The sequence below is a fragment of the Mercenaria mercenaria genome, chromosome 2 (assembly GCF_021730395.1).
Source record: "Mercenaria mercenaria strain notata chromosome 2, MADL_Memer_1, whole genome shotgun sequence".
NCBI lineage: Eukaryota > Metazoa > Mollusca > Bivalvia > Venerida > Veneridae > Mercenaria > Mercenaria mercenaria.
The window spans coordinates 102,964,298-102,990,366 of record NC_069362.1 but is presented as its reverse complement, the minus strand read 5'-3'; the positions used below and the strand labels follow the sequence as shown (position 1 = coordinate 102,990,366).

Below are 26,069 nucleotides of genomic sequence, written 5' to 3'. Positions count from 1 at the left end.
TGGTTATATAGGTATTGCAACTCATAGGATTCATTATACTGATCAGATATTATTTAGATATTGCAAGTATATTTTGAACTGTCCAGTGATGTTGCGCTATAGGTTACACTGCAAGTTATCCAGACGGTAACAAAATCTGTCTTACTACATGCGAGAAGTTTTGTGTGCTGAAAGAATATGTATTAGTTTTTTCGTAACAAAATAACGTGGAAATGACAGCTACAGTAGGTTTTGTAAAAAGATATTCTTGATTTTTTTCTGTCGCATCTTATTTCCATAAACCTATAGTCCGCCAAAACATGCATGGCTTTTCAAACGGAACATGGAAATAGGTCAGGTCTTGGCGTAACACATGTATTTAGAATCAGTTTGATACTTCGAGACAATATCATCGCCAATTATCCTAAGTTTGCGAAATTTCATTCAATTTCCATATATCAAATGCCATATTTACTATTTTACGAAATGATCATTTATTTCAATTTTTGAACATGACACGTCTAGGGGCGAGGGTGGCTTAGGTTGACTGTTAATTGCAGCAAAATCAAATTCGACTCATTTTCAAATCATATGTATATCTTGCTAATATCTAGTTCATGTGTATGTATGTATGGTTTCAGAACAAATACTCTAAATAATGCTTAGGCTATAGTGCCAGGATGAATCCCTGTGGATGGTAAGCTGGTCAAAGGTCAAGATCATAATGACCTCGAGACTGTAATCGATTTCTGCTCAGTAGTCAAAGAATGCTTTGGCCATCAGTCATCAAACTTTATAGGATGATTGCCTGTGTCAGTACATGGACTGCTACGTTTAGGGGTCTTTAAGTCAAAGGTCAAGGTCAGTGCCCTCTAGGCTGAAAAAAAGGTTTCAGTTTATTAACGAGACTGCTTTGGCTGTCAATCTTTATAGGATATTTGCTAGTAGTCAGTTGATGACCCTGTTATTTTTGAGGTCATCTGGTCAAAGGTCAAGGTCACAGCATACAAAATTACATACCCAGTTGCATCGTACAGGCACTCGAGCAAGGTATATGTGTTTTACATACAGCTCTTATCATTTGTCATATATCAAATGTTTGTAATCAAACAATCTTTGATGTATCGAAAGACGGCTTTATCCTCATGAGGAAATCACATTTCAAAATGCGACCAAAACCTGTTCCATGGAAGAAGGCAACCAAGAGAATTAGGCATACTGACTGATAAAAGCAAAACATGATCTATCACATAGGCATGTAGCCTGGGAGAACATGAAACAAACATCATTCAAACTCAACCGAATTTATTTCGAGAAAAAACTTTAATGCAAAAAATTAACAAAGTAAATTCAAATTCACAATAAAATATCAACAAGATATTCATATAAATAAAGCATTTTTATGGAACGTTTTACAGAGACTTGTCCATGTACATAGTAACTTTGAAGAATATATCTACCTATATGAATAATATGTTTATAACATGAATTGTTCACTATTTCAACAACTCTTTTTAAAATATAACTCACAGATGAACAGCCTTGAGCTACATTAAGTTACTTCATACAAATATGTGTTTCACATATTCTGTAATAGGTTTATTCAGCAATTTTAGACTCAAAAATATCTTATAATAGTATTCTGACATCATTTTTAAATGCTTTCAAAACACCCATAAAAGACAATGTACAAGAAATTTATACAAAGATAAATTTAGAAAACAAATTGTTTTTATATTTTCATGGGTAAATCTTTCACTTGCAAAATATACTTTTTGCCAGGGAATTTAAATGATGGAAAATAAGCATATATCAAATTCTAAATGTTCTTGGTATCATCTTCTAAGACTATCCCAACATACTGATTGGTTCTTGCAAAATGAAGAAAGCTGTGAAAAACCCTTGTGGTACTTCTGTTGAATACTAACATGTGATGTATAATGATATCGAAGGAATAGGCCTCCAGATAAATGTAAAAAAAAATACTTTTCAAAATATATGAGCTGATCATGAGAAAACCAATTTAGTGTGTTTGCGACCAGCCTGGTCAGGATCCATGCTGTTCACTTTCAAAGCCTATTGCAATTAGTGAAACCGTTAGCGAACAGCATGGATCCTGACCAGACTGAGCAATATTTAACAGATTTTTTGGTAAAATGCCTTCCCTCTAATATATTAATTAAAACTATGTCATATGGATGGTATATCATGATCTAAAAGAGATTTTCTAATCTCCAGACTCCAGATTAACAAAATAAAAAGCTCATTCAAATGTTGTTACATATTAGATTGCCTCACCTCTTATACTATGTAATTAAAGACTGGCAAACTATGCATTACCTTATCATGCAAATACAAACTTAGTGGAAAATAACACTGATCTAGTACTAAAACCCTCAGGTTTACTAATGCTATACTGTGAAAAACTGTTCACTTGAGCATTGACAGCTCAAGCTCCTGGGCTTACTCAAGCAATTTTTGTAGTCCTTGGCCATTCTGTATATATTTTATGTTTGGATTAATTGAAACCCTGGATAAGTTCTTGCTACCTTGAGCAATCAATGTTTTGCTGTATGTAACTGGTGCAGTGCCATCATCTATGAGAAACTGGAATGAATACTTAAGTGATAGTTTAAGCTCCTTTGAATGTGTTTGATATATCAATCTCATATATGTTTGATAGTTTTTAGCTACTGGACTGAAAGCTTATGTGCATTTGTTTTTTGAGAACATAATAATTAGCAAACTATGTGGGCTTTTTAAAGATTGCATAGGAAATATTTTGAGTATTTGCATGCAGACTAGAATGTATGAAGTACAAGAATGGACATAGTCCCATTCGGTATGAAGCATGTGCTACCAGATTTTGTGAATCTTGGTATTTACAAAGATGTAAATTATTCTATGAAACTTCTGACATAGCATTAACAGCACATAATTTTGTGAAATACAAGTTATGATGCTCTACAATATGACGGTTTTATTGAATTATAAATATGAATTTCAATTCAGCATGTAACTGTATTTTGAACAAAAGTTTTGACTTACACATTAACATCAATTGTTATCACAATTAATGATGCATATATAAAAATGCCCTTTATAGTAAAAAAGAAACAGCAAAATATACCTGGTCATTTCAGTGAGAAACACAACTGAAATTCTTTCACTGATAAGGAACTTTATAATGTGGAAAGTATACTTAAAACTATTATAAAGACATGAAATAAAGGAATGTGTTTTAGATTGATTATCAACACAAGATCTTACATTTATACCTGGGGCTATACCACTTATGAAAATATTGCAGCTGGTGTTCACTTGCTGAATATTTCGCTCTTACACTGAAAACAAACTAGACCCCAAAATGCTGCTTTGATACAGGAAAGGTTGTTGGGTGGTAGCACGGGTATTGAATTTTGCATGTTGTCTCTTTGTAAATAATTGATGCTGGTATTATGAATCTTTCAAGTAGTTTAGAAGATTTGGAGCAGACATGAAATATAGCTATAGGATCTTTGGCTTCCGAGATGATCTTGACCTTGGACCTTGGACCTAGTGATGTGGCTCATGTAATCTTGAAAAGGTGAACAATTGATGCCAGTTTCATTAAAATCATTCCAGCCATTTAGAAAATATGGGGCAGACATGAAATTGAGCTATTTGAACTTTAGCAATCCATGTATGAGCTTGACCTTGAACCTAGAGACCTGTGTTATGTTCTCTGCATGTCATCTTAATGAGGCAAACAACTGATGCTACTTCAATGAAAATCTTTCCAAGAGAAGATATCGTACAGATGCTAAATAAAGATATCTGACCTTTGGCTCCAAGTCTGACCTTGACCTTGGACCTTTGGAGACTGGTCATGCACTCAGCATGTAGTCTTTATAAAATCAACTGATGCTAGTTTTATGAAAATTTCCTATCTGTATAGGAGATTTAAGTCATGGAATTTGACCTCTAAAAGTGATCTCGACTTTGGACGTTGTGACCTATGTGTACCATGTTATATTATAATTGTGAAAATTTTTGTGCAGTTATCTGAAAGTCCATTTAACAATTTTGGACTGATGGACATGCTGGACTCAAATACCTTATATTGGAGAGCGTAACAAAATACTCCTGTCATTACACACTACTTTCGCAAATTAGCATTACAATAAATTATTATCTTATATTTACACTCACGAAAACATGGAACAACAAGAGTGCCAGAATGTCACAATATACACCCGTCACAGCAAATTTCTTTACACTAGCACCTGTATTTGCAAATGAAATTTTAATTTTGCGGTAGTAATTACTGTAATTCTTTTGTTTTTCTAAATCCACATCAAAACTCCTTAACAGGTAGAGATACCTTAAAATACACCTAAAATTTGAAAGTAGCATCTATGTTGTACCACAGAAAAGTGGTCTTGGTTTTTCCCTACGGTCAATTATAAAAAAGTTACAATATAAGTTATTTATAGTAACAACTAAGGGAAGTTAATCTTAAAAAAAAAAAAAAAAACATCCCCCCCCCCCCAAAAAAAATTGTAAGTTCACACAAAAATCCTTACAAGGTAGAGATAGGTCAAAATACACTTCAGAATTGTATGTAACATGCATGTTGTTCTACAGAAAAGTGGTCTCGATTTTTCCCTACGACTAGTAATGAAAAAGTTACAATACAAGCTATTGATAGTAACAACGAAGGGAAGTAATTCTAAAGAAGGGACCTGCGCATGACACTTCGTCTCATGATGGTGTACAATTGTGCCAAGTTACATCAAAATCCCTCTATGCATGAAGAAGAAATGCTGCGGACAAAGTCATTCTTGCATCTGACCTTTGGCCTCTAAGTGTGACCTTGACCTTAGACCTAGGGACCTGGTTCTTGCGCAAGACACTCCAACTCGTGGTGGTGAACATTTGTGCCAAGTTATATCAAAATCCCTCCATGCATGAAGAAGAAATGCTCCGGACAAAGTTTTCATTCTTGTATCCTTTGACCTCTAAGTGTGACCTTGAACTTAGACCTAGGGACCTGGTTCTTGTGCATGACACTCCATCTCATGATGGTGAACAATTGTGCCAAGTTAAATCAAAATCCCTCCATGAATGAAGAAGATATGCTCCGGACAAAGTCATTCTTGAATTTGACCTTTGATCTCCGTGACCTTGAACTTAGACCTAGGGACCTGGTTCTTGCGCAAGACACTCTGTCTCATGATGGTGAACAACTGTGCCAAGTTTCATCAAAATCCCTCCATGCATGAAGAAGATATGCCCCGAACAGTCATTCTTGAATTTGACCTTTGACCTCAAAGTGTGACCTTGACCTTAGACCCAGGGACCCGGTACTTGCTCAGGACACTCGGTCTCATGATGGTGAACAACTGTGCCAAGTTTCATCAAAATCCCTCCATGCATGAAGAAGATATGCTCCGGACAAAGTCTGTGGACGCCGCCCGCCCGCCAGGGGTGTTCCCATAATACGTCCCGTTTTTCAAACAGGCGTATAAAAAGCTAGATATTTCACACCAATATACCTTTTATAAATTACAAATCCATATCAGTAGAATTTAGTTGGATGCCAGTGTCAAATATTTATCAGGTCACTGGTTTTTTTGCTTAGTTCTAAATTTTTTCCCAACTTTATGGCAGTTTTGCCACTTTGGCTTAATTGTTTTCTACAATGTAAAATTTCAAAATTTCATTTGAACCCAATTTTTCCATGCATCAAGATTCAACAAGAAATTTTAGTGCATCAAAAAAGATATAGTCATATACCAACTTTTCTTTTACTGGACTGATTTGAAAAACTGTTTTGATATTGTGAGTTTATGGGTAAATCACCATTTTGATGACAATTTCATGTACAGAAAAACAGGGGAAAAAACTCTTAAAATGTAGACTTTGAAACTGATTTTAAAACACAATTGTTTAAATGATTTTGCTAGTCAATCTTTAGAAAGATACTTTTTTAGTATCGTTACTAGATTTATAGCCTAACACAAGGTTATTTATTCGTGACATGGTTGATACTTTCATATGTTAGACCAAACTTTTATTCTAGGTTATACATGATGTAAAGGCATTATTTCCAGAGTAACAAGTATACAGATCTAACTGAACTAATGTGACAAAAATAGAAAACAGCAAAGAGACCTAGATATAGGACAGATAAACAAACTCAGCAAATAAGTCTGTCATTCTAATTCTCTTAATTTTTTCACAACAAGTACATAAAACATTCACCATTGAGGTATCAATAAAAAGAGGGCCATTATGGCCCCACTACATCGCTCACTTGAGTTTCAAAACTAGCCTGAATGATCCTGATCGGGTGAGACACAAGGGCAGTATCTGTGAAATTATTTTCAAATTGGGCAAGTGGTTTCTGACATGAAGATTTTTCTACTATACCTAAAAAATATAAGTGACTATGCTGGTGGCCATGTTTTTGACAAACCACAGAATATTTAAAGAAACTTCACTATAGGATCATTTCTGTGGAAATATTTCAACATCTGACCTTCAGTTTACCAGAAATATTTATAGATTATTCTATTTTAAACTCTGGCAGCCATGTGTTTTGCCAAATCAAAAGAGTTTGAACATTTCTGGAGGGAGGTACTAGATTTAAAAGACTTCGAAAGAGGACCAACAAACTTTCCTTTGAAATTGGGTCGAATTTTTTCCTGGTTTGACAGGTTCTTATAAGAAACTAAGAACAGACATACGACAATCCTAAATGTTTACCACAAGCTCTTCGTTACCATGAGTACTTCATGCTCAGGACAGCTAAAACAACTCCTTAATAAGTAAGAAAACAAATACACATATGACAATGTTTTACAAAACAAATATAAACAGCAGTTGGGAGGGATAACCTATATTTGTGGCTTCAAGTGTGACTTGTATTCTCGCTATTCAACTCATAATGATAAAAATCTTTTAAAATGTTGAACACAGATACATCTTGCATGCTAAAAGACATAAAAATCATCATAATATTTAGTGAAAACAATACTGACCACTCAAATTATGCACCATTAAATATGAACTTACCTTAACCCCCATTAAACTTACACTTTGAGCTGAACTTGAAAACAAAGCTATTCTATACAGTAATTTTTCAAAAGTGAAACAACTGAAAAATTTTAATCAACAAGGTGGCATCATTTCTTATTATATATAAATAAGTATCGAACACTGATACCAAAAGGAATCAATGTTAAAAGAAACGCTGTCATAACTTTTTCCTAAACAAAATAATGCTGGCTACGTATGCACCCAGTGTGAAGTCTATTACATATGGGTGGTTTAAAAAAGTTTTTCTTCTTATTCAAATTAACTAAAAGTTATGAGCTTTTGGAACCAACATGTTAAATCGAGTTGTTATTGTTTTATTTTATTAAAAGGTACATAGTATTACAGACTAACATAAAAACAATTCAAGGACTTTTTAAGGAGCTTTTCCTTATTTTCCAGGCCTGTTTTTCTATATTTCTATGATTACTGTTATGAGATCTCATCTTTTAGAACAGAACATTTTGGAGAGAACTTATTGTTCAGTTAATATGTTTACTGTTACATCACCAACAATAACTTTGCTGAAAATATCCATATTTTGTGAATAAAACAGTCTGTTCCAAATTTATTGTCATCATCCACAAACATGGGAACTTCAGTCACTTTTTATCAAAATAACAAGATGATTTGACAATAGGAAAGCGAAGATAGAATATTGCTGAATGTAAAACCTGTGTTTTTGTCCCTCTGTTAGTTCCACCCTGATACAAATAACATATTTTGATGCTCAACAAATAAGGTCTTCAGATTTACCACGTTTTTTCATGCAGGTAAAAAAATTACAAAACTTCACTCATCTAAACCATATTTAAGGACTTTTTAAGCACTTCTAAAAGTTGACATTTTTAGGACTTTTTAAGAAAGTATATCAAATTTAAGCATTTTTAACACTGTATGAGCCTTATTCATAATTTTGGTATCTATCTTCAAATTGTTATGCCCTTATAAATGCCATGACAGAAGTTTAAAGATGGTTACCCCTAGCTGTAAACTTTGTTCAACTGATCACTCACCTGAGTTTCACAGCTGGGTTGAACATATTTTGGAGAGGGTCATGTAAGGGAAATATCTGCAGATCAGTTTGTAGTTGGGCTAGCATTCTGAAAGAAAGATTTTTGAAGTTTCCACTACTACATAATAAATGTAGGACCTACAATATATATACACGAAACCTTTTGTGAACACGCTTGGTATAGGCTCACTGAAGTAATCTTTAGTGAAATCATTTCATAATCAGACCAGCAGTTTATGAGACCTTTAAAGATTTTTCGACTTGAGGCCATGTTATGTTACAAATCAACATGGAAGACTTTGGTAGATGGCCACCCAAGGAACATTTCAGCAAAATAATTTGAAATCAGACCAGCCGTTTTAGAGCAAATTTTCAAAGATTTCCATATATCCAGAGACTAGCCCCCCCTCCCCCGCCCCACCCCTACTGCCCACATACCCACCTCCCCTGGCAGCCATGTCTTGAGACACACAATCACTAAAAGGAATTTAGTAAAGGGTGAACTTAGGAACAATGCTGGGGATATTGTTCTTCAAATCAGGCCAGCTGTTTTTAAGAAGATTTTAACAGTTTTCCAAATAGACATACTGAGAAAACTAGCCCCTACCCCTTGTGTACAAGTTTAAAAAAACAATGATATAAAGGAATTTGGTAGAATGACACCCAAGGAACATTTCTGTGAAATAATTTCAAAATTCGACGATTGGTTTCTGAAGGGAAGATTTTCAGTTTCCCCCTTTTAGATGCAGCCTACACCAGAATTCTGTATGGATGACCTGTATTTGAAGAAATCTAACAGGGTACTACCCAAGGAACATTCCTGCAAAGTTTGGTTGAAAGAAAAGAATGTTCTTTAAAGGAATTGTGAATGATGGACACAGGGACATCCAATGATCCTAAAAGCTTGCCATGAGCAGTCGCACTCAGGTGAGCTAAAATCATGATAGGAAAAATATTTTATTCCCTTTGATGACATTTATCTTTTTGTAGCCATATCTCTACAATCATCGTTTCCTTATGGGGTATCTGTTTAAGATATTTAAAAAAACTTATCTAGACTGTATAAAGTTCAAAATTTTGTCAAATACCTATTCCTTAACAATCTGGCATCCAAAATTGAATCTGTCTTTGCTGTAATACATGTGTAGAATAAAAATGAAAATCATCATCTAAACATGAGACCCAATGTCATACTTTACCTTCATTTTTTTTAAACCACCCATATGTAAATAAAATATTATTGCCATTTATTAACAAATTTCTGAAACTTGTCTTCTATACAAAAATAGCACTATCACTCTACTATCATGTCTCTATTATAACCTCTTGTGTTTATTTCTTTTTCTTTTTGTCTGATTTTTCATCCACTATCATCTTCTTGAGCTGTGGCTGGAAAATACCAATATCAAATTATTAACACAGTTAATAACTAGATCTGCTTTTGAGAAAAGCGCATGTCTCCCACAACTGCCTAATCCTCTGAATAGTAGTATATGAGTCAATCATGCACCAAGACCTCAACTACCTTATAAGACTTTGAGTGCTTTGATTATCAAAAAACAAGTTTCAAGGGCCATAATTCCGAAGTGCCTGGGCCAATTTAATTAGTTATCGAACTTGGCCGAGGACTTATTGGCAAACACAATTTGTCTCCCACACCATTGTTTGGTGGAAGACATAATAATCTTTATCAGTCAATTTCAGTTGCTTAAGGGTTATCATTATTTTAGTTCATCATAGAACTCAATTAAAACATGTCTTGAAGATTACTAATTATTCTCTTATATAGATCCTGTTAAAGTCTAGTATTGGGACCTTGCTTGTAAAGCTGAGTTCAGGAACAAGTTTCTCTGACCAGCAGTTTAAAACTTAAAATTGACCAATGGTTAACTCTGCATTGTGAGACAGGACTCAAAATTCTGTTCATAACAATGGGCATTGATGTCAGAACATGAGGCAGGGTGTTGACTAAAACTGGAGCACCCCATCAAAACTACCTTCTTACGGTTAGACATTTCATTTGTTTAGGTATGAGAGAATAAGCAAACTTGATAAAGATGCCTAGAATGTGGTTAAAATCCATGGAAGAAAGCCTACAGATAACTATATATATGTAATACTCCAATCTCTTTTCTTGGAAAAACAGCACCTTCTAACAAGGAGATGAAGTTATAACCCACCTCAGTGTTGTTGTGACCCACACTAAAGGTTAATATAGGAGACCGATCTTAGAATACTACTTCACCATTGGTTAATTTCAAAAATGTGCTCAGGGACAGCCATTCTGATGCTGAATTTCTGTGACTGGTTTACAAACTTTTGACTTAAAAACTTGGACACTAATGCCTTATGAGATAGTCCCGACTCCATCAAGGCTTATACTTTTTACAAAATTTTGTAAATGCTTACACAATCTTTCTATCATAAAAGAATATAGTGTAAATGGCTTTCAATAATTTCCTTCAGTCATGACTTGTGGTGAATTTTTTTATTCTATAAAGGGGGCCACCATTGTATATTACATTCTTTTTTACAAAATAACAATTCAAGTCCAGTCATTTTTGACGTTTCAATAATTAATTTGCTATATCTGGAATGTTTCATCAGAACTGATTATAAAATGGAACAATTTTATTTAATCTAATCAAATTTTGCAATGAGTAGAGCCATCTTACATGCTGATAACAACATCGATCCCATTTGCAAAAGTGATACTTTAAATATTGTACTAAATAAAGGTATCTAAAAGAGAGGAAAAATAATTGTTCCCTTCAGTTTTATGAGCAGAAAATAAAATTCTGATGGTTCAGTAGCTGATCTCTTCATTTAACCAAGCAGAAATTTTGTATAATTAACCAATCAAACAAGATAAGAACCTGTTTTAATGTGTAAACATGGAAGCCTTAGATTCCGTAGGGTTTTAAACTAGAAAATATGGGATGACAAAACTGACCAGATCAGCCTTCCCTCTAAAATTTCAACATTAAGTGAAATGATTAGTTTCATACTTGCCAACTTACCTTGAGTATAGTAAACGAGCATGTTAGGTCATCTGAAACTATCATTGTGGCAGCAGCATTGTCAAATTCTCCACAGTAATTTGGTGCACCAAATATTGTTACCAGCTGAAATAATCAAGAGGACCAAATCTTAAAGACCTATTCAGCTTTGGCCAATACTCGTTGACCCTTACCCTGATAAATTTCTATAATGAACTTGTCCATCTTTCAATTTGGACAGGACCATTAACTGATAAAAGGGGTGCTTACCAAAATGATACTGACTTAATGGTGACAGACCATGATCAGACTGCATGGATGTGCAGGCTGATCTTGGTTTGCACTGGTCGCAAAGGCAGAATCACTTGCCACCAGCAGGCTAAGGTTTAAGTATGAGTCTCTTAGTGCTGGCAATGCAATTTTTACAACCGTTAACTAGAAGCTCTCTAATTAACTGTGGAATGCTAAATCAATACTGTAACTGTCTTGATGTTTATTTTCACTTCATCAAAATGTCAGGATCATTATCTCATTACATCAGAATACAAACTACTTGACATTTTTTCCCCTGAATAAATACACAAAAATTTAGGATGACAATTTCGAGATTATTAATTATGCCCTAATTTTCAAGTGCTGGTTCTTATTTTTTGAGAGGTTATACTACTGTATTACTCGTATATTGACATCAACCTGTTTTTGTTGATAATTGTATCAATAGTGTTATCAACTTAATTATAACTTGTGGAAATGTGGATTTAATAACCACAAATAATGATCAATAATCCAGTCATCAACTTTCTTCGGGCTTTATCATTAATGAATCTGAATCAATATAAGATCTGATAAACTGAAGTAGCATTCAATACTTTACCATTTAAGGGAATGAAGGGAACAAGGCAAGCAGGACTAAAATTTTTTTTGAAATTAACATGTAAATACACCATACCATTTGATACAAAATTGTAAATTAAAAACATCCGAACTGTTTGAGGCATTTCAGATAGAGGTTTTTGTCTAAAATCATAAATACTTGTAAATTAACTTTTAAATTTGATATATTTATTTACCTGTCTTTTCTGAAAGAACTGGTAACCATCTTCAACCACCTGTAAGTACAGTAAGTTGTTGAATTAATTACATAATCAATGTAAGCCTAGAAAAATTGTTCTGTGTTTGTTATACTGGCATGTCCACATTTTTTAATTTTCTGCACAAGAATCAACACAGGTCAACAAACAAAAGATAACCTAAGACAGATTCAGAAATATATGAATGTATGAACACTATCTTATTTTCTTAATCAATGGGAGAGAACTCCTATCATGCCACTTCTTTAACATGAGAGTTACCTGGTGCGCTCTACATATAAGACTGAGATCATGTTTTTTGCAGAAATCCTTCACAATATCACCACCAAATGTAAAAGAAACACCTCGATCATTTTCTCCCCAACCTGTTATATCCTGTAATATACCAAAAGTCAACCAATTATATCATTTTAACATACAAAATGTCAACCATAACATCGGGTAATATACCAAGTATACACTTCACAAGGCAACATTTTGAACTTGTAGATTAAATATTGAAAGTTCTGTGACTTGCAGAGCTTTAAAAGCATAATGTTGCATTTTTGTCCCCATGTATAATCTTATTACAAATCATGCCTAAAGAAATTTGACCTTAGTCTTCAAAACTATTTTTGAGCTGAAAACCACTGATCAATAGAAAAAAGTGCTAAAATAGATGCAATAAGCAAGTTTGTTATTGAATGGTCTATAGTTCAATACTTAATTTTACATGGCTAAAATAACAAGAGTGCCAGACTGTCACAAAATATGCCCTTCATCGAACTTGGCCTAATTCAAGAGCCATAATCCAAGAGTGCCAAGGGCAATTTGGCTGGTTATCGAACTTGGCCGAGATATAGTGTCCACAAACATTGTCAGTTAGTTTGGTGAAGATCGGATGAAAACTGTTTGACTAAGATAGCAGACAAGGCTAAATTCACAGTTTTTCGAGTAATTCAAGGGCCATAATCCAAGAGTGCCTGGGGCGATTTGGCTGGTTATCGAACTTGGACAAGATATTATGCCCACAAACATTGTCAGCAAGTTTGGTGAAGATCAGATGAAAACTGTTCGACTTAGAGAGCGGACATGCTTTTGACGCTGACCCCCCACCGCCACGGGTGTTCACATAATACGCCCTGCTCTTTCAGAGACGGGTGTATAAAAATTTTAAAATTTGTAATAAAATACTTATAGAATGGCTTGCAAGCCAAAAAGTGCATAATAATAACCAAGGAAGGAAGCAGGAAAAGTTACTTTGAATATTTTTGTAAATAAATGTTTAAAATCTACCCAATTTTTGCAGCTTCATACATTTCCACAGTGAGGATCGAACAAGAGGGCCATGATGGCCCTATATCGCTTACCAGAGATGATCTGGCCTACTGAGCTAGTTTTTGACCTCACATGACCCAGTTTCAACCTGACCTAAAGATCATCAAGACAAACATTCTGACCAAGTTTCATAAAGATTGGGTCACAACTGTGGTCTCTAGATTGTTAACAAGTTTTTCCTTTGATTTGACAGGGAGACCTAGTATCTGACCCAAGATTCGAACCTGACCTAGAGGTCACCAAGACAACATGCTGACCCATTCTCATGAGTTTCAAACTTAAACTGTGGACTCTAAGAGTGTTAACAAGATTTTCCTTTGATCTGGCCTACTGACCTAGATTTTGACCACACATGACCTTATTTCAAACCCGACCTAGAGATCATCTATACAAACATTCTAAGTTTCATAAAGATTGGGTTACAACTGTGGCCTCTAGAGTGTTAACAAGTTTTTCCTTTGATTTGACAGGGTGACCTAGTTTTTGACCCACATGACCTAGATTCAAACTTGACCTAGAGGTCATCAAGACAAACATTCTGACCAATTCTCATGAGTTTCAAACTTAAACTGTGGACTCTAGTGTTGACAAGATTTTCCTTTGATCTGGTCTACTGACAGTTATTGACCCTAAATGACCCAGGTTCAAACTTGACCTCCTGGGATCATCTATACAAACATTCTGACTAAGTTCATAAAGATTGGGTTACAACTGTGGCCTCTAGAGTGTTAACAAGTTTTTCCTTTGATTTGACAGGGTGACCAAGTTTTTGACCCCACATTACCCAGATTCAAACTTGACCATTATCAAGACAAACATTCTGACCAATTCTGATGAGTTTCCAACTTAAACTGTGGACTCTAGAGCATTAACAAGATTTTCCTTTGATCCGGCCTAGTGACCTTGTTTTTGACCCCACATGACCCAGGTTCGAACTTGACCTAAAGATCATCAAGACAAACATTCTGACCAAGTTTCATAAAGATTGGGTGATAACTGTGGCCTCTAGAGTGTTAACAAGGCAAATGTTGACGCACGTCGCACGACGGCAGACAATAACTGGTCACAATAGCTCACCTTGAGCACTTCGTGCTCTGGTGATCTAAAAACATTCTGACATGTTTTACTCTAAACATTGACAGCCATTAAAATAATTATTACGCAAAAACTTCTTGCATACCTCATCAGGATCTGACCACAACATATCACACACAAGACCCTGGTCCGGAACATCCATAGGTCGTTCCATATTTCGTATCTGAAGAAATATGTACATGTACATCTTACTTAGTCTAACAATACTGCATTAATGGCAAAGGAATGCGTAACTATAAATCAATTTTAAAATATTATGAAAACCTATTGCTGAAAGACTTCTTAAATTACTAGTACATCATTATTGAAGAAATGCGGCAGTTTCAACTTTAAGAAAATGGCTGAAAGTGAACACAGCCATTTTAGTGCTTAAAACGTCATTTACACACTAGTGAAGTATTTACTTCAGTTTCTTCAGTTTAAGATGTAAAGCATGATCTTTTTTTTTTATTTTAGTTGAAAAAAGTGAAGATGTTATTTTTCAGAATCAAGAAAACAAAGTTCTTAAAATATCTACGATTTTGCTTAAATATTTAAAGGTCACAACTCTCTAAAAAATGTTTTAAGTCAATTTTGGAAATTCTTTCACTGGCTTAAATGATTAAGTAGACCTAGCAGACAGAATGAACATTTGCACAAAGCTGCTGTTCTCTTTATGGAAATGGTAAACAAAACATACATATTGAAAATGTTTTTTTTTTTTAAATTTTACCACAAATCCATTCCAATTCAATGGTAAAACAAAGGAAATGGTATTTTAACCTGTATTAGATATTATCATACATTTCAAGTACTTCCTATATTCTCTCACATTTAAACTTTTAATGTCATTATATATCTACAACTTAAAAAAAAATACAAATCATTTTAGTGCAAACTGTAGCAAGGTTACATAGTGACTACTGGGCAATGTTGCTGTGTCATTGCTAGGTGAGAACTAGTTAATATACAACACTGGTATTGTTATTGTGTATCACTATACTTTATAATTAAATTATCTTTCATAGATATGATACAATTACAATTCTTAAACAGTTCAAAATGGATCAATTATCTATGGATTTTCATATCTAGACAACTGGTAACTGGCGTACATAATCAGATAAATTTCTTATTATTACTGAGAATCCTGAATCATAATAATGGATAATGTTATTTCTTGTTGCCGCTTACCAACTCGCAGTTTCCAAAAGTTGAATCATTGATTAATGATTGATAGAAGTTAGTTTGTTTTGCTTGTTTAATGTTTTATGACAGTCTTTAAACCATACACAGGCCATCAGTTTGTTAAATCTTCATAAATTTTGTTCAATTCTATCAAAATGACACCTCCCTTATATTATGTTATAACTGAGACTGGTAGATGTAATGATTTTAGCCAAACGTGAAGAAAACTGTCTTGCCCGAAGATCAAACTGACGACTTCCAAAGTGTCAGACAGAAACCATTCAGGCAGATCTGCGCCAAAATAACACATCAAAGATAAATGGAGTGGAAGACGAAAGAAAGTTGTTTATAAACCCATTTCTCTTGTTACAATGATACCAAAGTGTAAAATATGTAGCATAAGGATATTTGCTGTAAAATGAGGACTGGTTTTGGCATGGTGCATGCTTTTATGTTTGTTAGAAGGCATATAAATATGTCAAGCAGCCTATTATAATGTGCCAAATGCAACCAAAACAAACATGTGATTCTGCTGCATATAGCAAGAAATTAGACAGCACTCTGGAAATCAGTATTATTGTGGAATAATAGTAGATGTATCATTTCAAATGACTTTTAATATGCACTTTAAAGTAGTATATAGAATTAATATTAAAATATAATGAACTGTTTTATGCATATGGTTGTCTTTGGCAGAATATTAAATTTATAAATGTAAGAAAAACATGTGAATAATGTGCAAGTTAGAATCTTAAAAATAACTACTTCCAGTGTGTATGAACAACTATCAATAAAGTATTTAGGAAGTTCTTATTAAAATTTTGTCTAGCAGATACATAAAAATCAAATATTAAATGAAGAATAACTAGTGCTTACATAAATATAAAATTTTATGTATAAAATTTATGTCTGTAGAGACAAATAAACTTATTCAGATGCCTGAAGCCCTGGGGTAAAGTGAATGTCAAGGTCAATGAGACATAATTATAAACAGATTGTTAAGATTCATTTCAGAAATGTATCGATCTGAACTAGAGAGCTCTAAAGGTGACTGATACCGTTACTCCCAGACGTCACTTTGATACAGGGAAAGTAAAATGCTGGGATCATAACTAAGTACTATTGACCTTCAAAACTGACCTTGACCTTGGACCTTATGACATTGGCTAAGCAGTCTATATGTTGTCTTCATGAGATTATCACCTGCTGGTTTCATGAAAATCCTTTCAATGGTTAAGAAGATATGGTGCAGACACAAACGTACGGTACGCTAATTCATATTTGATCTCTAACATTAGACCTAACGACCAGAGCTGCAAATTGTCTTGAAGCTATCAAATATTCAATCAAGCTTTACATTAATTTACCAAGCAGTATATATGATATAGAGCAGAAATGAAGTTCAAGCTCTTTGACCACCAAGTTTGACCTAGACCTTGGACCTAGTGTCCAGGGTTGTGCGCACTGCACATCATTTTGAGGACATAAATAATTGATGCTAGTTTTACAAAAATGTACCCACTTCTGAGTGGTTTAGAACATACGGAGGATACATGAATTTCTGACAGAGAACAGATGAACATTGGGGACTCCAATTCAGCCCCATATACTTTTGTATTTAAAGGTATACTAGTAATAATTCAAAATTTTTGAACCAGTGGCTGTCAATCAACAGGATGATGACCAAAACACATACAAGCTCTTATAAATCCAGCTCCTACCAGCCGAGTAATAATATCCTTCTGACGATCATAAATTCAAAACAGGAAAAGTAAGGTTAGAGAATACACACGTTTTCAAACTGTTAAATAAAAATATTCTTGTTGAGAAACAAGCAAGCAAGCAGAAGCCTTGTTAATACATGTGTACTGCCTTGTTTAGTAGGGGGTTGAAAAGTGAAGTGTTAGGTGGCTACAATGTAACATTCCCATGACATGTTATAAACAGAAAACATTCAAATAAACATGTTTACCTTGATCATGTGACATTTGTTTTCTCCTGATGAAATGAAAATATAGGTCTTAATGCCTTGTCTTGCATTGAATTACATGTCAACCTAGCAGTAACACACTACCATAGATATAATGTTACAGCAAATTAATCAACACTATTGCAACATTCTACCAGAAGATTTTAAATTGTATTCACCAGTAATATTATTTTGTGAACATGAAATTTCATGGTTTTGACAAAATTGCTATAATGTGGGTACATGAATTGCTGGAATTTAGTTTTTCACAATAAAATGTATGGGAATTTCATTTTTACGGCCTGACGCAACCACAAATCCACAAAAATTAGTCCCAATAAATAGTAATAAATTTGCAACACTAAGTCTCTTATTTCTTAATTCCCATTTTTAAGAGAACATTATTCTTTTTACTATAACGCCAGCCACGTTAGAAACTTTTAATTCTTGAATGACGCTGACACAGTCTAGCTTAGTAAACTATGGCGCTATAATTGTCACTTCAAGTCCTGACCATGTTAAGTACTAGAGTTATATAGATTATATAGACAGAGGATATTTTTTGTATTATGTGAATATACAATATATCTTACCAAGAAGTGAGACAATCTTTTTATTTTCACAAGCACTGTGCAAGTGAATATATGAAAATGGTCTCACTTAAAGCTGAGATATACAAATGTATTTCATATTCACTCAAAACAACACAATGTCATTTTCTTTTTACTTTAATTATGCTTTACATTGTAACATGCATTTTGCAATAAATTTTACTCTCACCAATGAAAACAGATACCGGTACATGTTAACAAAACTGACATCACCTTCTAATATGCGTACAGTATAAAATTCCATTTTATTTCATTTCATTATTTGTAGAATAATGTTAAAAAATTTCTTGTCAGAGTTATATTCTATAAAGAACAATTTTTGTCTCGTTTTACAAAACAAAATTAGAAACAAGAGCTCGTAGAACACAAAATGCCCCTCTTGATGCATTCAGTAAATGCACAAGGAACAGAAATTATTTGGATACTGTGCACTGGACATTTGACATACAGACCTCAAATCAATAAATATGGGTCATTTACCAGTCATAAGTGACCTCTGTATTAAATGTGATCTTAAACCAAAGCATTCTCTAGTGATTTGGCAAAAAAAGTTCTACTGTTCTCATGTTATCGTCCGGAAACCGTTTCACTGTTCCAAGTCACTGTGACCTTAACCTTTGACCTACTGACCTCAAAATCAATAGGGGTCATCTGCTGGTCATGACGACCTCCCTATCAACTTTAATGATCCTAGGCCCAAGCATTCTTGAGTCATAACCCAGAAACTGTTTAACTGTTCCGGGTCACTGTGACCTTGACCTTTGACCTACTGACCTCAACATCTATAGGGGTCATCTGCTGCTCATGACTAACCTCCCTACCAACTTTCATGATCCTAGGCCCAAGCGTTCTTGAGATATCATCCGGAAACCGTTTAACTGTTCTGGGTTACTGTGACCATAACCTCATAACCTTTGATCTACTGACCTCAAAATCAATAGGGGTCATCTGCTGGTCATGACCAACCGCAACTTTCATGATCCTAAGCCCAAGCCTTCTTGAGTTACCATATGGAAACCGACTGGTCTACGTACCGACTGACCGACAGACGTGCAAAACAATATACCCCTCCTTCTGCGAAGGGGGGCAAAATTAATACAGTCTACAAGTTTATTGGCAGAGCTTTATAACTCACAGTGGGTGATAGCAGTGAGTGATATGCAGTGAGTGATATATGGATATATCTCGGTGATAAAACACAGTACTTAACCAATTACCATAAAATAAAGTGAGATATCTGTTGATCTCTTGACAACACCTGACTTCTAAGACAGAGTACCTCAATTCTATTGTAAATATTTGATTCCAACTAGATCAGTTTCATAGTAAATAAACCTCTACCAAGTCTTGAGCAAAAAACTCTGCACAACAGACAATTTTCAATCTTCCCAGCTGTATCTGTTCCATAGAATTTGCACTTTACATACATGTCACTCATCACAGTGTCAAGTATGACAGATTATTCAACGACATTAACATTAACTTAGTCTTAACTTTAAGTGTTAATATTCATTTCGATTCCTGACCAGATTAATTTAGAGAACTGTATGAAACCCCAACCACTGATATTGCAGAGGGAAAAAAAAATCTTCCTCTATCTTTTAAAGAATGATCAAATGTAATGCATTTCAGTACCAACAACTATTATTTTAAAACATAATTAGCTTATTGTCCTTGAAAATATTTTTAAATAAAGTGAAGAAAGCAAATGAATGGGAAGGATTTGTCCACGTATTCAAAAGTCAAAAGGAGAGGTTTTGACCTAGAGGAGTTTTGTCCTACATCCTAAAATTACTGGTAAAACCAGACAGTGTTCCTTACCAAAGTTTCACAAGTATCAAGTCTGATGCATTTCACTGTAAATCACAGGCTTAATAAGGAAATTTTCAAAAGGAAACAATTTGTTACCAATTTTTATTTAGAGTTTGACAGTCTTTTTTCTTAAGTTTGGACTTCTACACTAAACTTGATATCACCTCTCTTTTAAGCTACATAAAACTTCTTTATTTGCCGTGATAATTTTTCTGGTTTTTGAACTTTAACTGAAGAGGTACCTGAGAGCATATCACTAATGTAAGACACTAACCTGATCTAGGTGATTTAAATGAGGTGACAACCCACCATGCATACACAATATTGTATCCTCTACCACAGCAGCTGAAACATATTGGAAATAAACAGGCTCATCTTCATACAGCAACTATTCAGATACAAGTAATGACCTTAGGTGTAAATTAAATCTAAATCCCCGGGTTCAGCTATACTCTCTATGGTAGGTAAGGATGTAGCACCAATATTATTATTCCTGCCTATACAGTAACTGAGTTACTACAGGCTCCCATGCAACAAGTAAAACTGTTTTTGCCCTGCTCATTCTGCATGACCAGTAAAAGCTTGGAACCAGTCATCCTTGCCGTTCTGTAAGAAAGGTATGATCAGTAGCTACTAATTTAACTACAGTCCTTGACCTGAACTCGCTCACAGTCTGCCCTCTGCCCTGAGAATGCTTACTATACCTTCTTATCTGCCAATTTATTCTATTGCATTAATATAATGTTGTGTTAAAGAAATCAATTTATTTTGCTGTAATTTCTGTGAAACTAGAGCTACTTTTGAGAAAAGCGCATGTCTCCCACAACTACCTAATCATCTAGAATGGCATTTTGGCTAGTTACTTAACTTGGCCGAGGACTTATTGGCAAACACATTTTGTTCAAGTTTAGTGAAGATTTGATGAGAAATGTTCGACTTAAGAGTGCGGACAAGATATGTGACAGGCAGACAGACACACACGCACACAGACAAGAGTAAATTGTCTCCCACCACAGTGGTGGGGGAGACATAATGATACAAGGTATTAAACAACCCTATCTGCCTTATACATCTTTCAATTTTCTCAAAATATTTTTTGCAAAAATATGGCTATATGAGGAAGGGCATATTTTCTTTCCCCTGAATATTATTATCAATAGGCAGCAAACATAAAGCTTGAATTTTCTTACCAAAAATTCATGAATATACCCTAATTTTATTGGTGTTCTTACCGATGGGTAAACAGTTGAAACAATCAGTAAAAGTCTTCCATAACTTTATATTGTATCTTCGCTTGCACTCATCATAAAACCCATAAATTCTGGAAATAGTTATTAACAGGTTAAACAAACAGGTAAATTTAAGTAAGTACATTTCGAAAGTATGAAATAAGGAAAATGCAAGTACATGACATTGTATTAGAGCAAGAATTTTCAAAAATCATGTTATACAATAAAAACATGATTTATAAACTTGTTAAACTGCAGATTCATGATAATTATTCTAAACTGTTAGCTCTCCTGCCTAATCTGTGGAATCCACAGTGTGGATATTTAATACATTAGTGTCAAGACAAAACTTTTCTGCTGGAATAATTTCTCACCTGTTTATAGAAGCACACTCATGATTTCCTCTTAAAAGAAAGAAGTTTTCTGGGTACTTGACCTTGTATGCTAAGAGAAGACAAATTGATTCCAACGACCTTTTCCCTCTGCAAATAGAGACATATATATGGGCTGTTTGATGAGAAAACCTGTATTAGTGACATGATATAATTATTGCATAATATATAGTTTAAAATACTGGAAAATCATTGTTTTCTTATGTTAAGGCGGAAACTATAAAGTAGTATATTGTAATTCATTTAATTGATTTTTGATAAAATCATTTTAAACATTGTTAAACTGTTTTTAAATATTTAATTTGTTGCACAAAAATACACACCTGGCACGACAACATCATACTGCTTCAGGATGTTCGTAACATCATGTATTTAAAATGCCTTTAACGACTTACTTGAAAGCATTTTAAGTCTTGAAATACTGAAGATAATTCCTTCAAATTTTCAGATTTTAAAGGTAAAAGGATGTTCTTCATGAATTTTGTTATCTCAATTTTGATTTTTTAACTTGCATGTAATACCCAAATGAGGACAATGCAGCACAGGTAAATCTATTGACAAAACATATTCTAAAGCTCATCAGTAAGTACTTTCATTCATTGAAAAGGAATACAGCTATAAATGAAAGAGAAGCTCCTAGCACAACAACAAAGATCAGTGACCAACCTGTCAACGTAATCACCAAGGAAGAGGTAATTTTTGGCTGGTGGATAACCATTCTGTTCAAATGTTTTAACTAAATCATCAAACTGTCCATGTATATCTCCACATATATTTACTGGGCATTCTAGTTCAAGAAGATTTGACTGGTCTAGAAATTTTTGGCGAGACAGGATACATAACTGTCTTATCTGTGTTTCTGGAAGCTGGACCTGAAAAATACATAAAAAATAAGTACATAGCAAAATCACCTGGATCTTTTTTTAGATATTTTCATTTTAGTGGTCAGAAGAATGCTTTCATCAATGTTACAGACAAACTTGTATGATTACTTCCTTAATGAACTTCTGGTCTAGATGACACAACAATGTGCACATGTTAGGCAAAATGTAAACAAACAAAAACAGAATGTTAAATATTCACAGTTCTACAATAAAACTCGAATGATTAATGAAAATTATCAAAGTTGAAATCATATCCCTAAAGTTTATTTAATCACATTGCACTTTTTTGCAGCATATACACATTCTAGCGTACATGTGTATGGATGACTGATATACATTTCCATATCATCCAATGATAGAACGATTTTGTTATCTAGACCAGATCTACATTACTAATTATTAGGGAAGTTCATCCAAGTTTTTTTCTGTAGCACTGATGAAAATATAAACTACACAGAGTGTCTCTGCAATATGAACAAGAGCAAGTAGAACACGAAATGCCCCCTTGATGCATTGAATCAGTAACTGCTCAAGGAACAGAAATTATTTGGTCACTGTGCACTGGACTTTGTCGTACTGACCTAAAATAAACAAGAGCTCGTAGAACACGAAACGCCCCCCCTTAATGCTTTCAGTAATTGCACAAGGAATGGAAATTATTTGGTCACTGTACACAAAAGTTCTACTGTTCTGAGTCAATGTGACCTTGACCTTTGACCTACTGACCTCAAAATCAATAGGGGTCATTTGCTGGTCATGATCAACCTCCCTATTAAGTTTCGTGATCCTAGGCCCAAGCGTTCTCAAGTTATCATCCGGAAACGGTTATACTGTTCTGGGTCAATGTGACCTTGACCTTTTACCTACTGACCTCAAAATCAATAGGGGTCATCTGCTGGTCATGACCAACATCCCTATCAACTTTTATGATCCTTAGGGCCAATGCATTCTTGAGTTATCATCCGGAAAGCGTTTAACTGTTCCGGTTCACTGTGACCTTGACCTTTGATCTACTCACCTCAAAATCGATAGGGGTCGTCTGCTTACCATGATCAACCTCCCTATTAAGTTTCGTGGTCCTTGGCCCAAGCGTTCTCAAGTTATAGTCCGGAAAGGTTTAACTGTTTCAGGTCAATGTGACCTTGACCTTTGACCTACTGACCTCAAAATCAGTAGGGGTCATCTGCTGGTCATGAACAATCTCTCTATTAACATTCATGATCCTAGGTCCAAACGTTCTTGAGTTATCATCTGGAAACCGTTTCACTGTTCCGAGTCACTGTAACCTTGACCTTTGACCTATTGACCTCAAAACACAAAATCAACAGAGGTCATGACCAACCTCCCTATCGACTTTCATGATCCCAGGCCTAAGCATTCTTGAGTTATCATCCGGAAGCCGTTTAATTGTTCCTTTGACCTACTGATCTCAAAATCAATAGGGGTCATCTGCTGGTCATGACCAACCTCCCTATCAACCCTATCAAAATTTCCAAGGGAAAGCCCTCTCCCTGTCAACTTTCATGATCTTAGACCAAAGCATTCTCGAGTTATGATCCGGAAACCATTTAACTGTTTCGGGTCACTGTGACCTTGACCTTTGACCTACTGACCTCAAAATTAATAGGTGTCATCTGCTGGTCATGATCAACCTCGATATTAAGTTTCTTGATTCTAGGCCCAATTGTTCTCAAGTTATGGTCATGATCAGCATCCCTATTAGCGCTTGCAAGTTATCGTCTAGAGACAGTTTAACTGTTCCGGGTCACTGTGACCTTGACCTTTGATCCTCAAAATCAACAGGGGTCATCTGCTGGACATGATCAGCCTCACAATTAACTTTCATGATCCTAGGCCCAAGTGTCCTTGAGTTATCGTCCGGAAGCCGTTTTACTATCCGGGTCACTGTGACCTTGACCAACCTCCCTATCAACTTTCACGATCCTAGGCCTAAGAGTTCTTGAGTTATCGTCCAGAAACTGACTGGTCTACTAACCGACAGACAGACTGACCAACTAACTGACTGACATCTGCAAAACAATATACCCCTCCTTCTTGGAAGGGGACATAAATTTTAAGTAGGCAATGTGACCAGTGCACAATGGAAGATAAATTACCACATGTTCAATATGCGTAGTACCCATTTAACAAACTGCATGTTTTAGGTGAGAAATCGTGACTGAAATGGGTTAGTATATTTTCATGGTCTTGATCATGGTTCAAATACTATACCTAGGGGTAGGGTATAAGTTAACATGTACAGTGTCTTTCTTTTTTCTTTCTGGTCTCATGCCAGTGAATAAGACTTGGTACTGATCACTGTAAGGTTTGGTGGAAATCTGCCCTATATTATACGAGAAGTGGCCAAAATGATTATAATATTTGACAAATCAAGGGTCATATCTCTGCTGAAAATCATCAAACTGGAACATGCAGAAAAAATGCAGAACTAGGCTTGGCAAGGATCACTTCCGTAAAGTTAGTTGTATTCCCTCCTGGTGGTGTTGGAGCCGAGCAGTTGCACAGATAACATAAAATATGATAAATCAAGGGCCATAACTCCACAGAAAATCTCTTAGTTCCCAGAAGATGCCAACAATATACATGAGGCTTGGCAATGATCACTCCTGTAAGGTTTGGTGGCCAAACCATGATAAAAGTAGATTAATTAATCCATAACACTTGAAATTAACAAAACAGGAAATGCCTACATATATATTATCTAGATTGCTTATGGTGATACTCAGTCTAAATAATGAGACCCCGGGTAGACCGATTTTACATTCTGATATTTTAAGTTGTCTACCTAATCGACCAGTCAAAAAAATATAACGTTCGATATTCAGCTCTTGAGTACAATTATTTGGAATAGGTGATACTCACTTATTTGCATAACTAAAAACTCTCTAATGCATCACCCAGGCTCCTTTTGCGATAACATGAAATCTGACAAGCCAAACATGTCAGAGTTATACCAGATTTTATACTCTACCTGTTTGCCAGGAGATTCTTTCACTGAAAGAAGCTGCTCAATAATCTTGTCAACATCAATTTCAGGTGTCACTTTATTATCAGCAGCATTTGTGTTCTTGTCCATCATTTTACTTCTTGAACTTTGTACCACTGCAGTCAATTTTTCAATTTAATCCACTGTAAAATGAATAACAAGACTTTATCGCAATATATCAACATTTTATTACCCCTCCCACTTAAAACCGTGACCGTTTCCACTTTCAGATAATTATCTCCATTACATTTTTAAGATGCATAGCTAATGCATTGCTAGGTAATATCCTTGTATATCAGTGACAACTCAGTGCAAGATCTGCAAGCATTTTAAAGAAATAAAATATCATATATACTCCTGTTTCTGATTATTATTTTTTCGTTCTAATTTCTGTTGCTCTCAGCCACCATTATGGTAATGAC

The 26,069-nt window shown here is 34.8% G+C and overlaps 1 protein-coding gene across 1 annotated transcript; it reads right to left on the bottom strand.

Moving 5' to 3' along the window:
• Positions 1 to 1,267: 1,267 nt before the first annotated feature.
• On the bottom strand, positions 1,268 to 26,069 carry LOC123564754 (uncharacterized). Its single transcript, XM_045358536.2, has 11 exons — positions 26,003 to 26,069; positions 25,633 to 25,790; positions 22,423 to 22,628; positions 21,739 to 21,846; positions 21,368 to 21,456; positions 20,410 to 20,480; positions 14,662 to 14,739; positions 12,426 to 12,539; positions 12,144 to 12,182; positions 11,095 to 11,199; positions 1,268 to 9,463 (listed from the first exon to the last, which is right to left on the bottom strand). Exons 2-11 carry the CDS (start codon positions 25,738 to 25,740, stop codon positions 9,407 to 9,409), a joined length of 975 nt encoding a protein of 324 aa, XP_045214471.1. The 5' UTR covers positions 25,741 to 25,790; positions 26,003 to 26,069; the 3' UTR covers positions 1,268 to 9,406.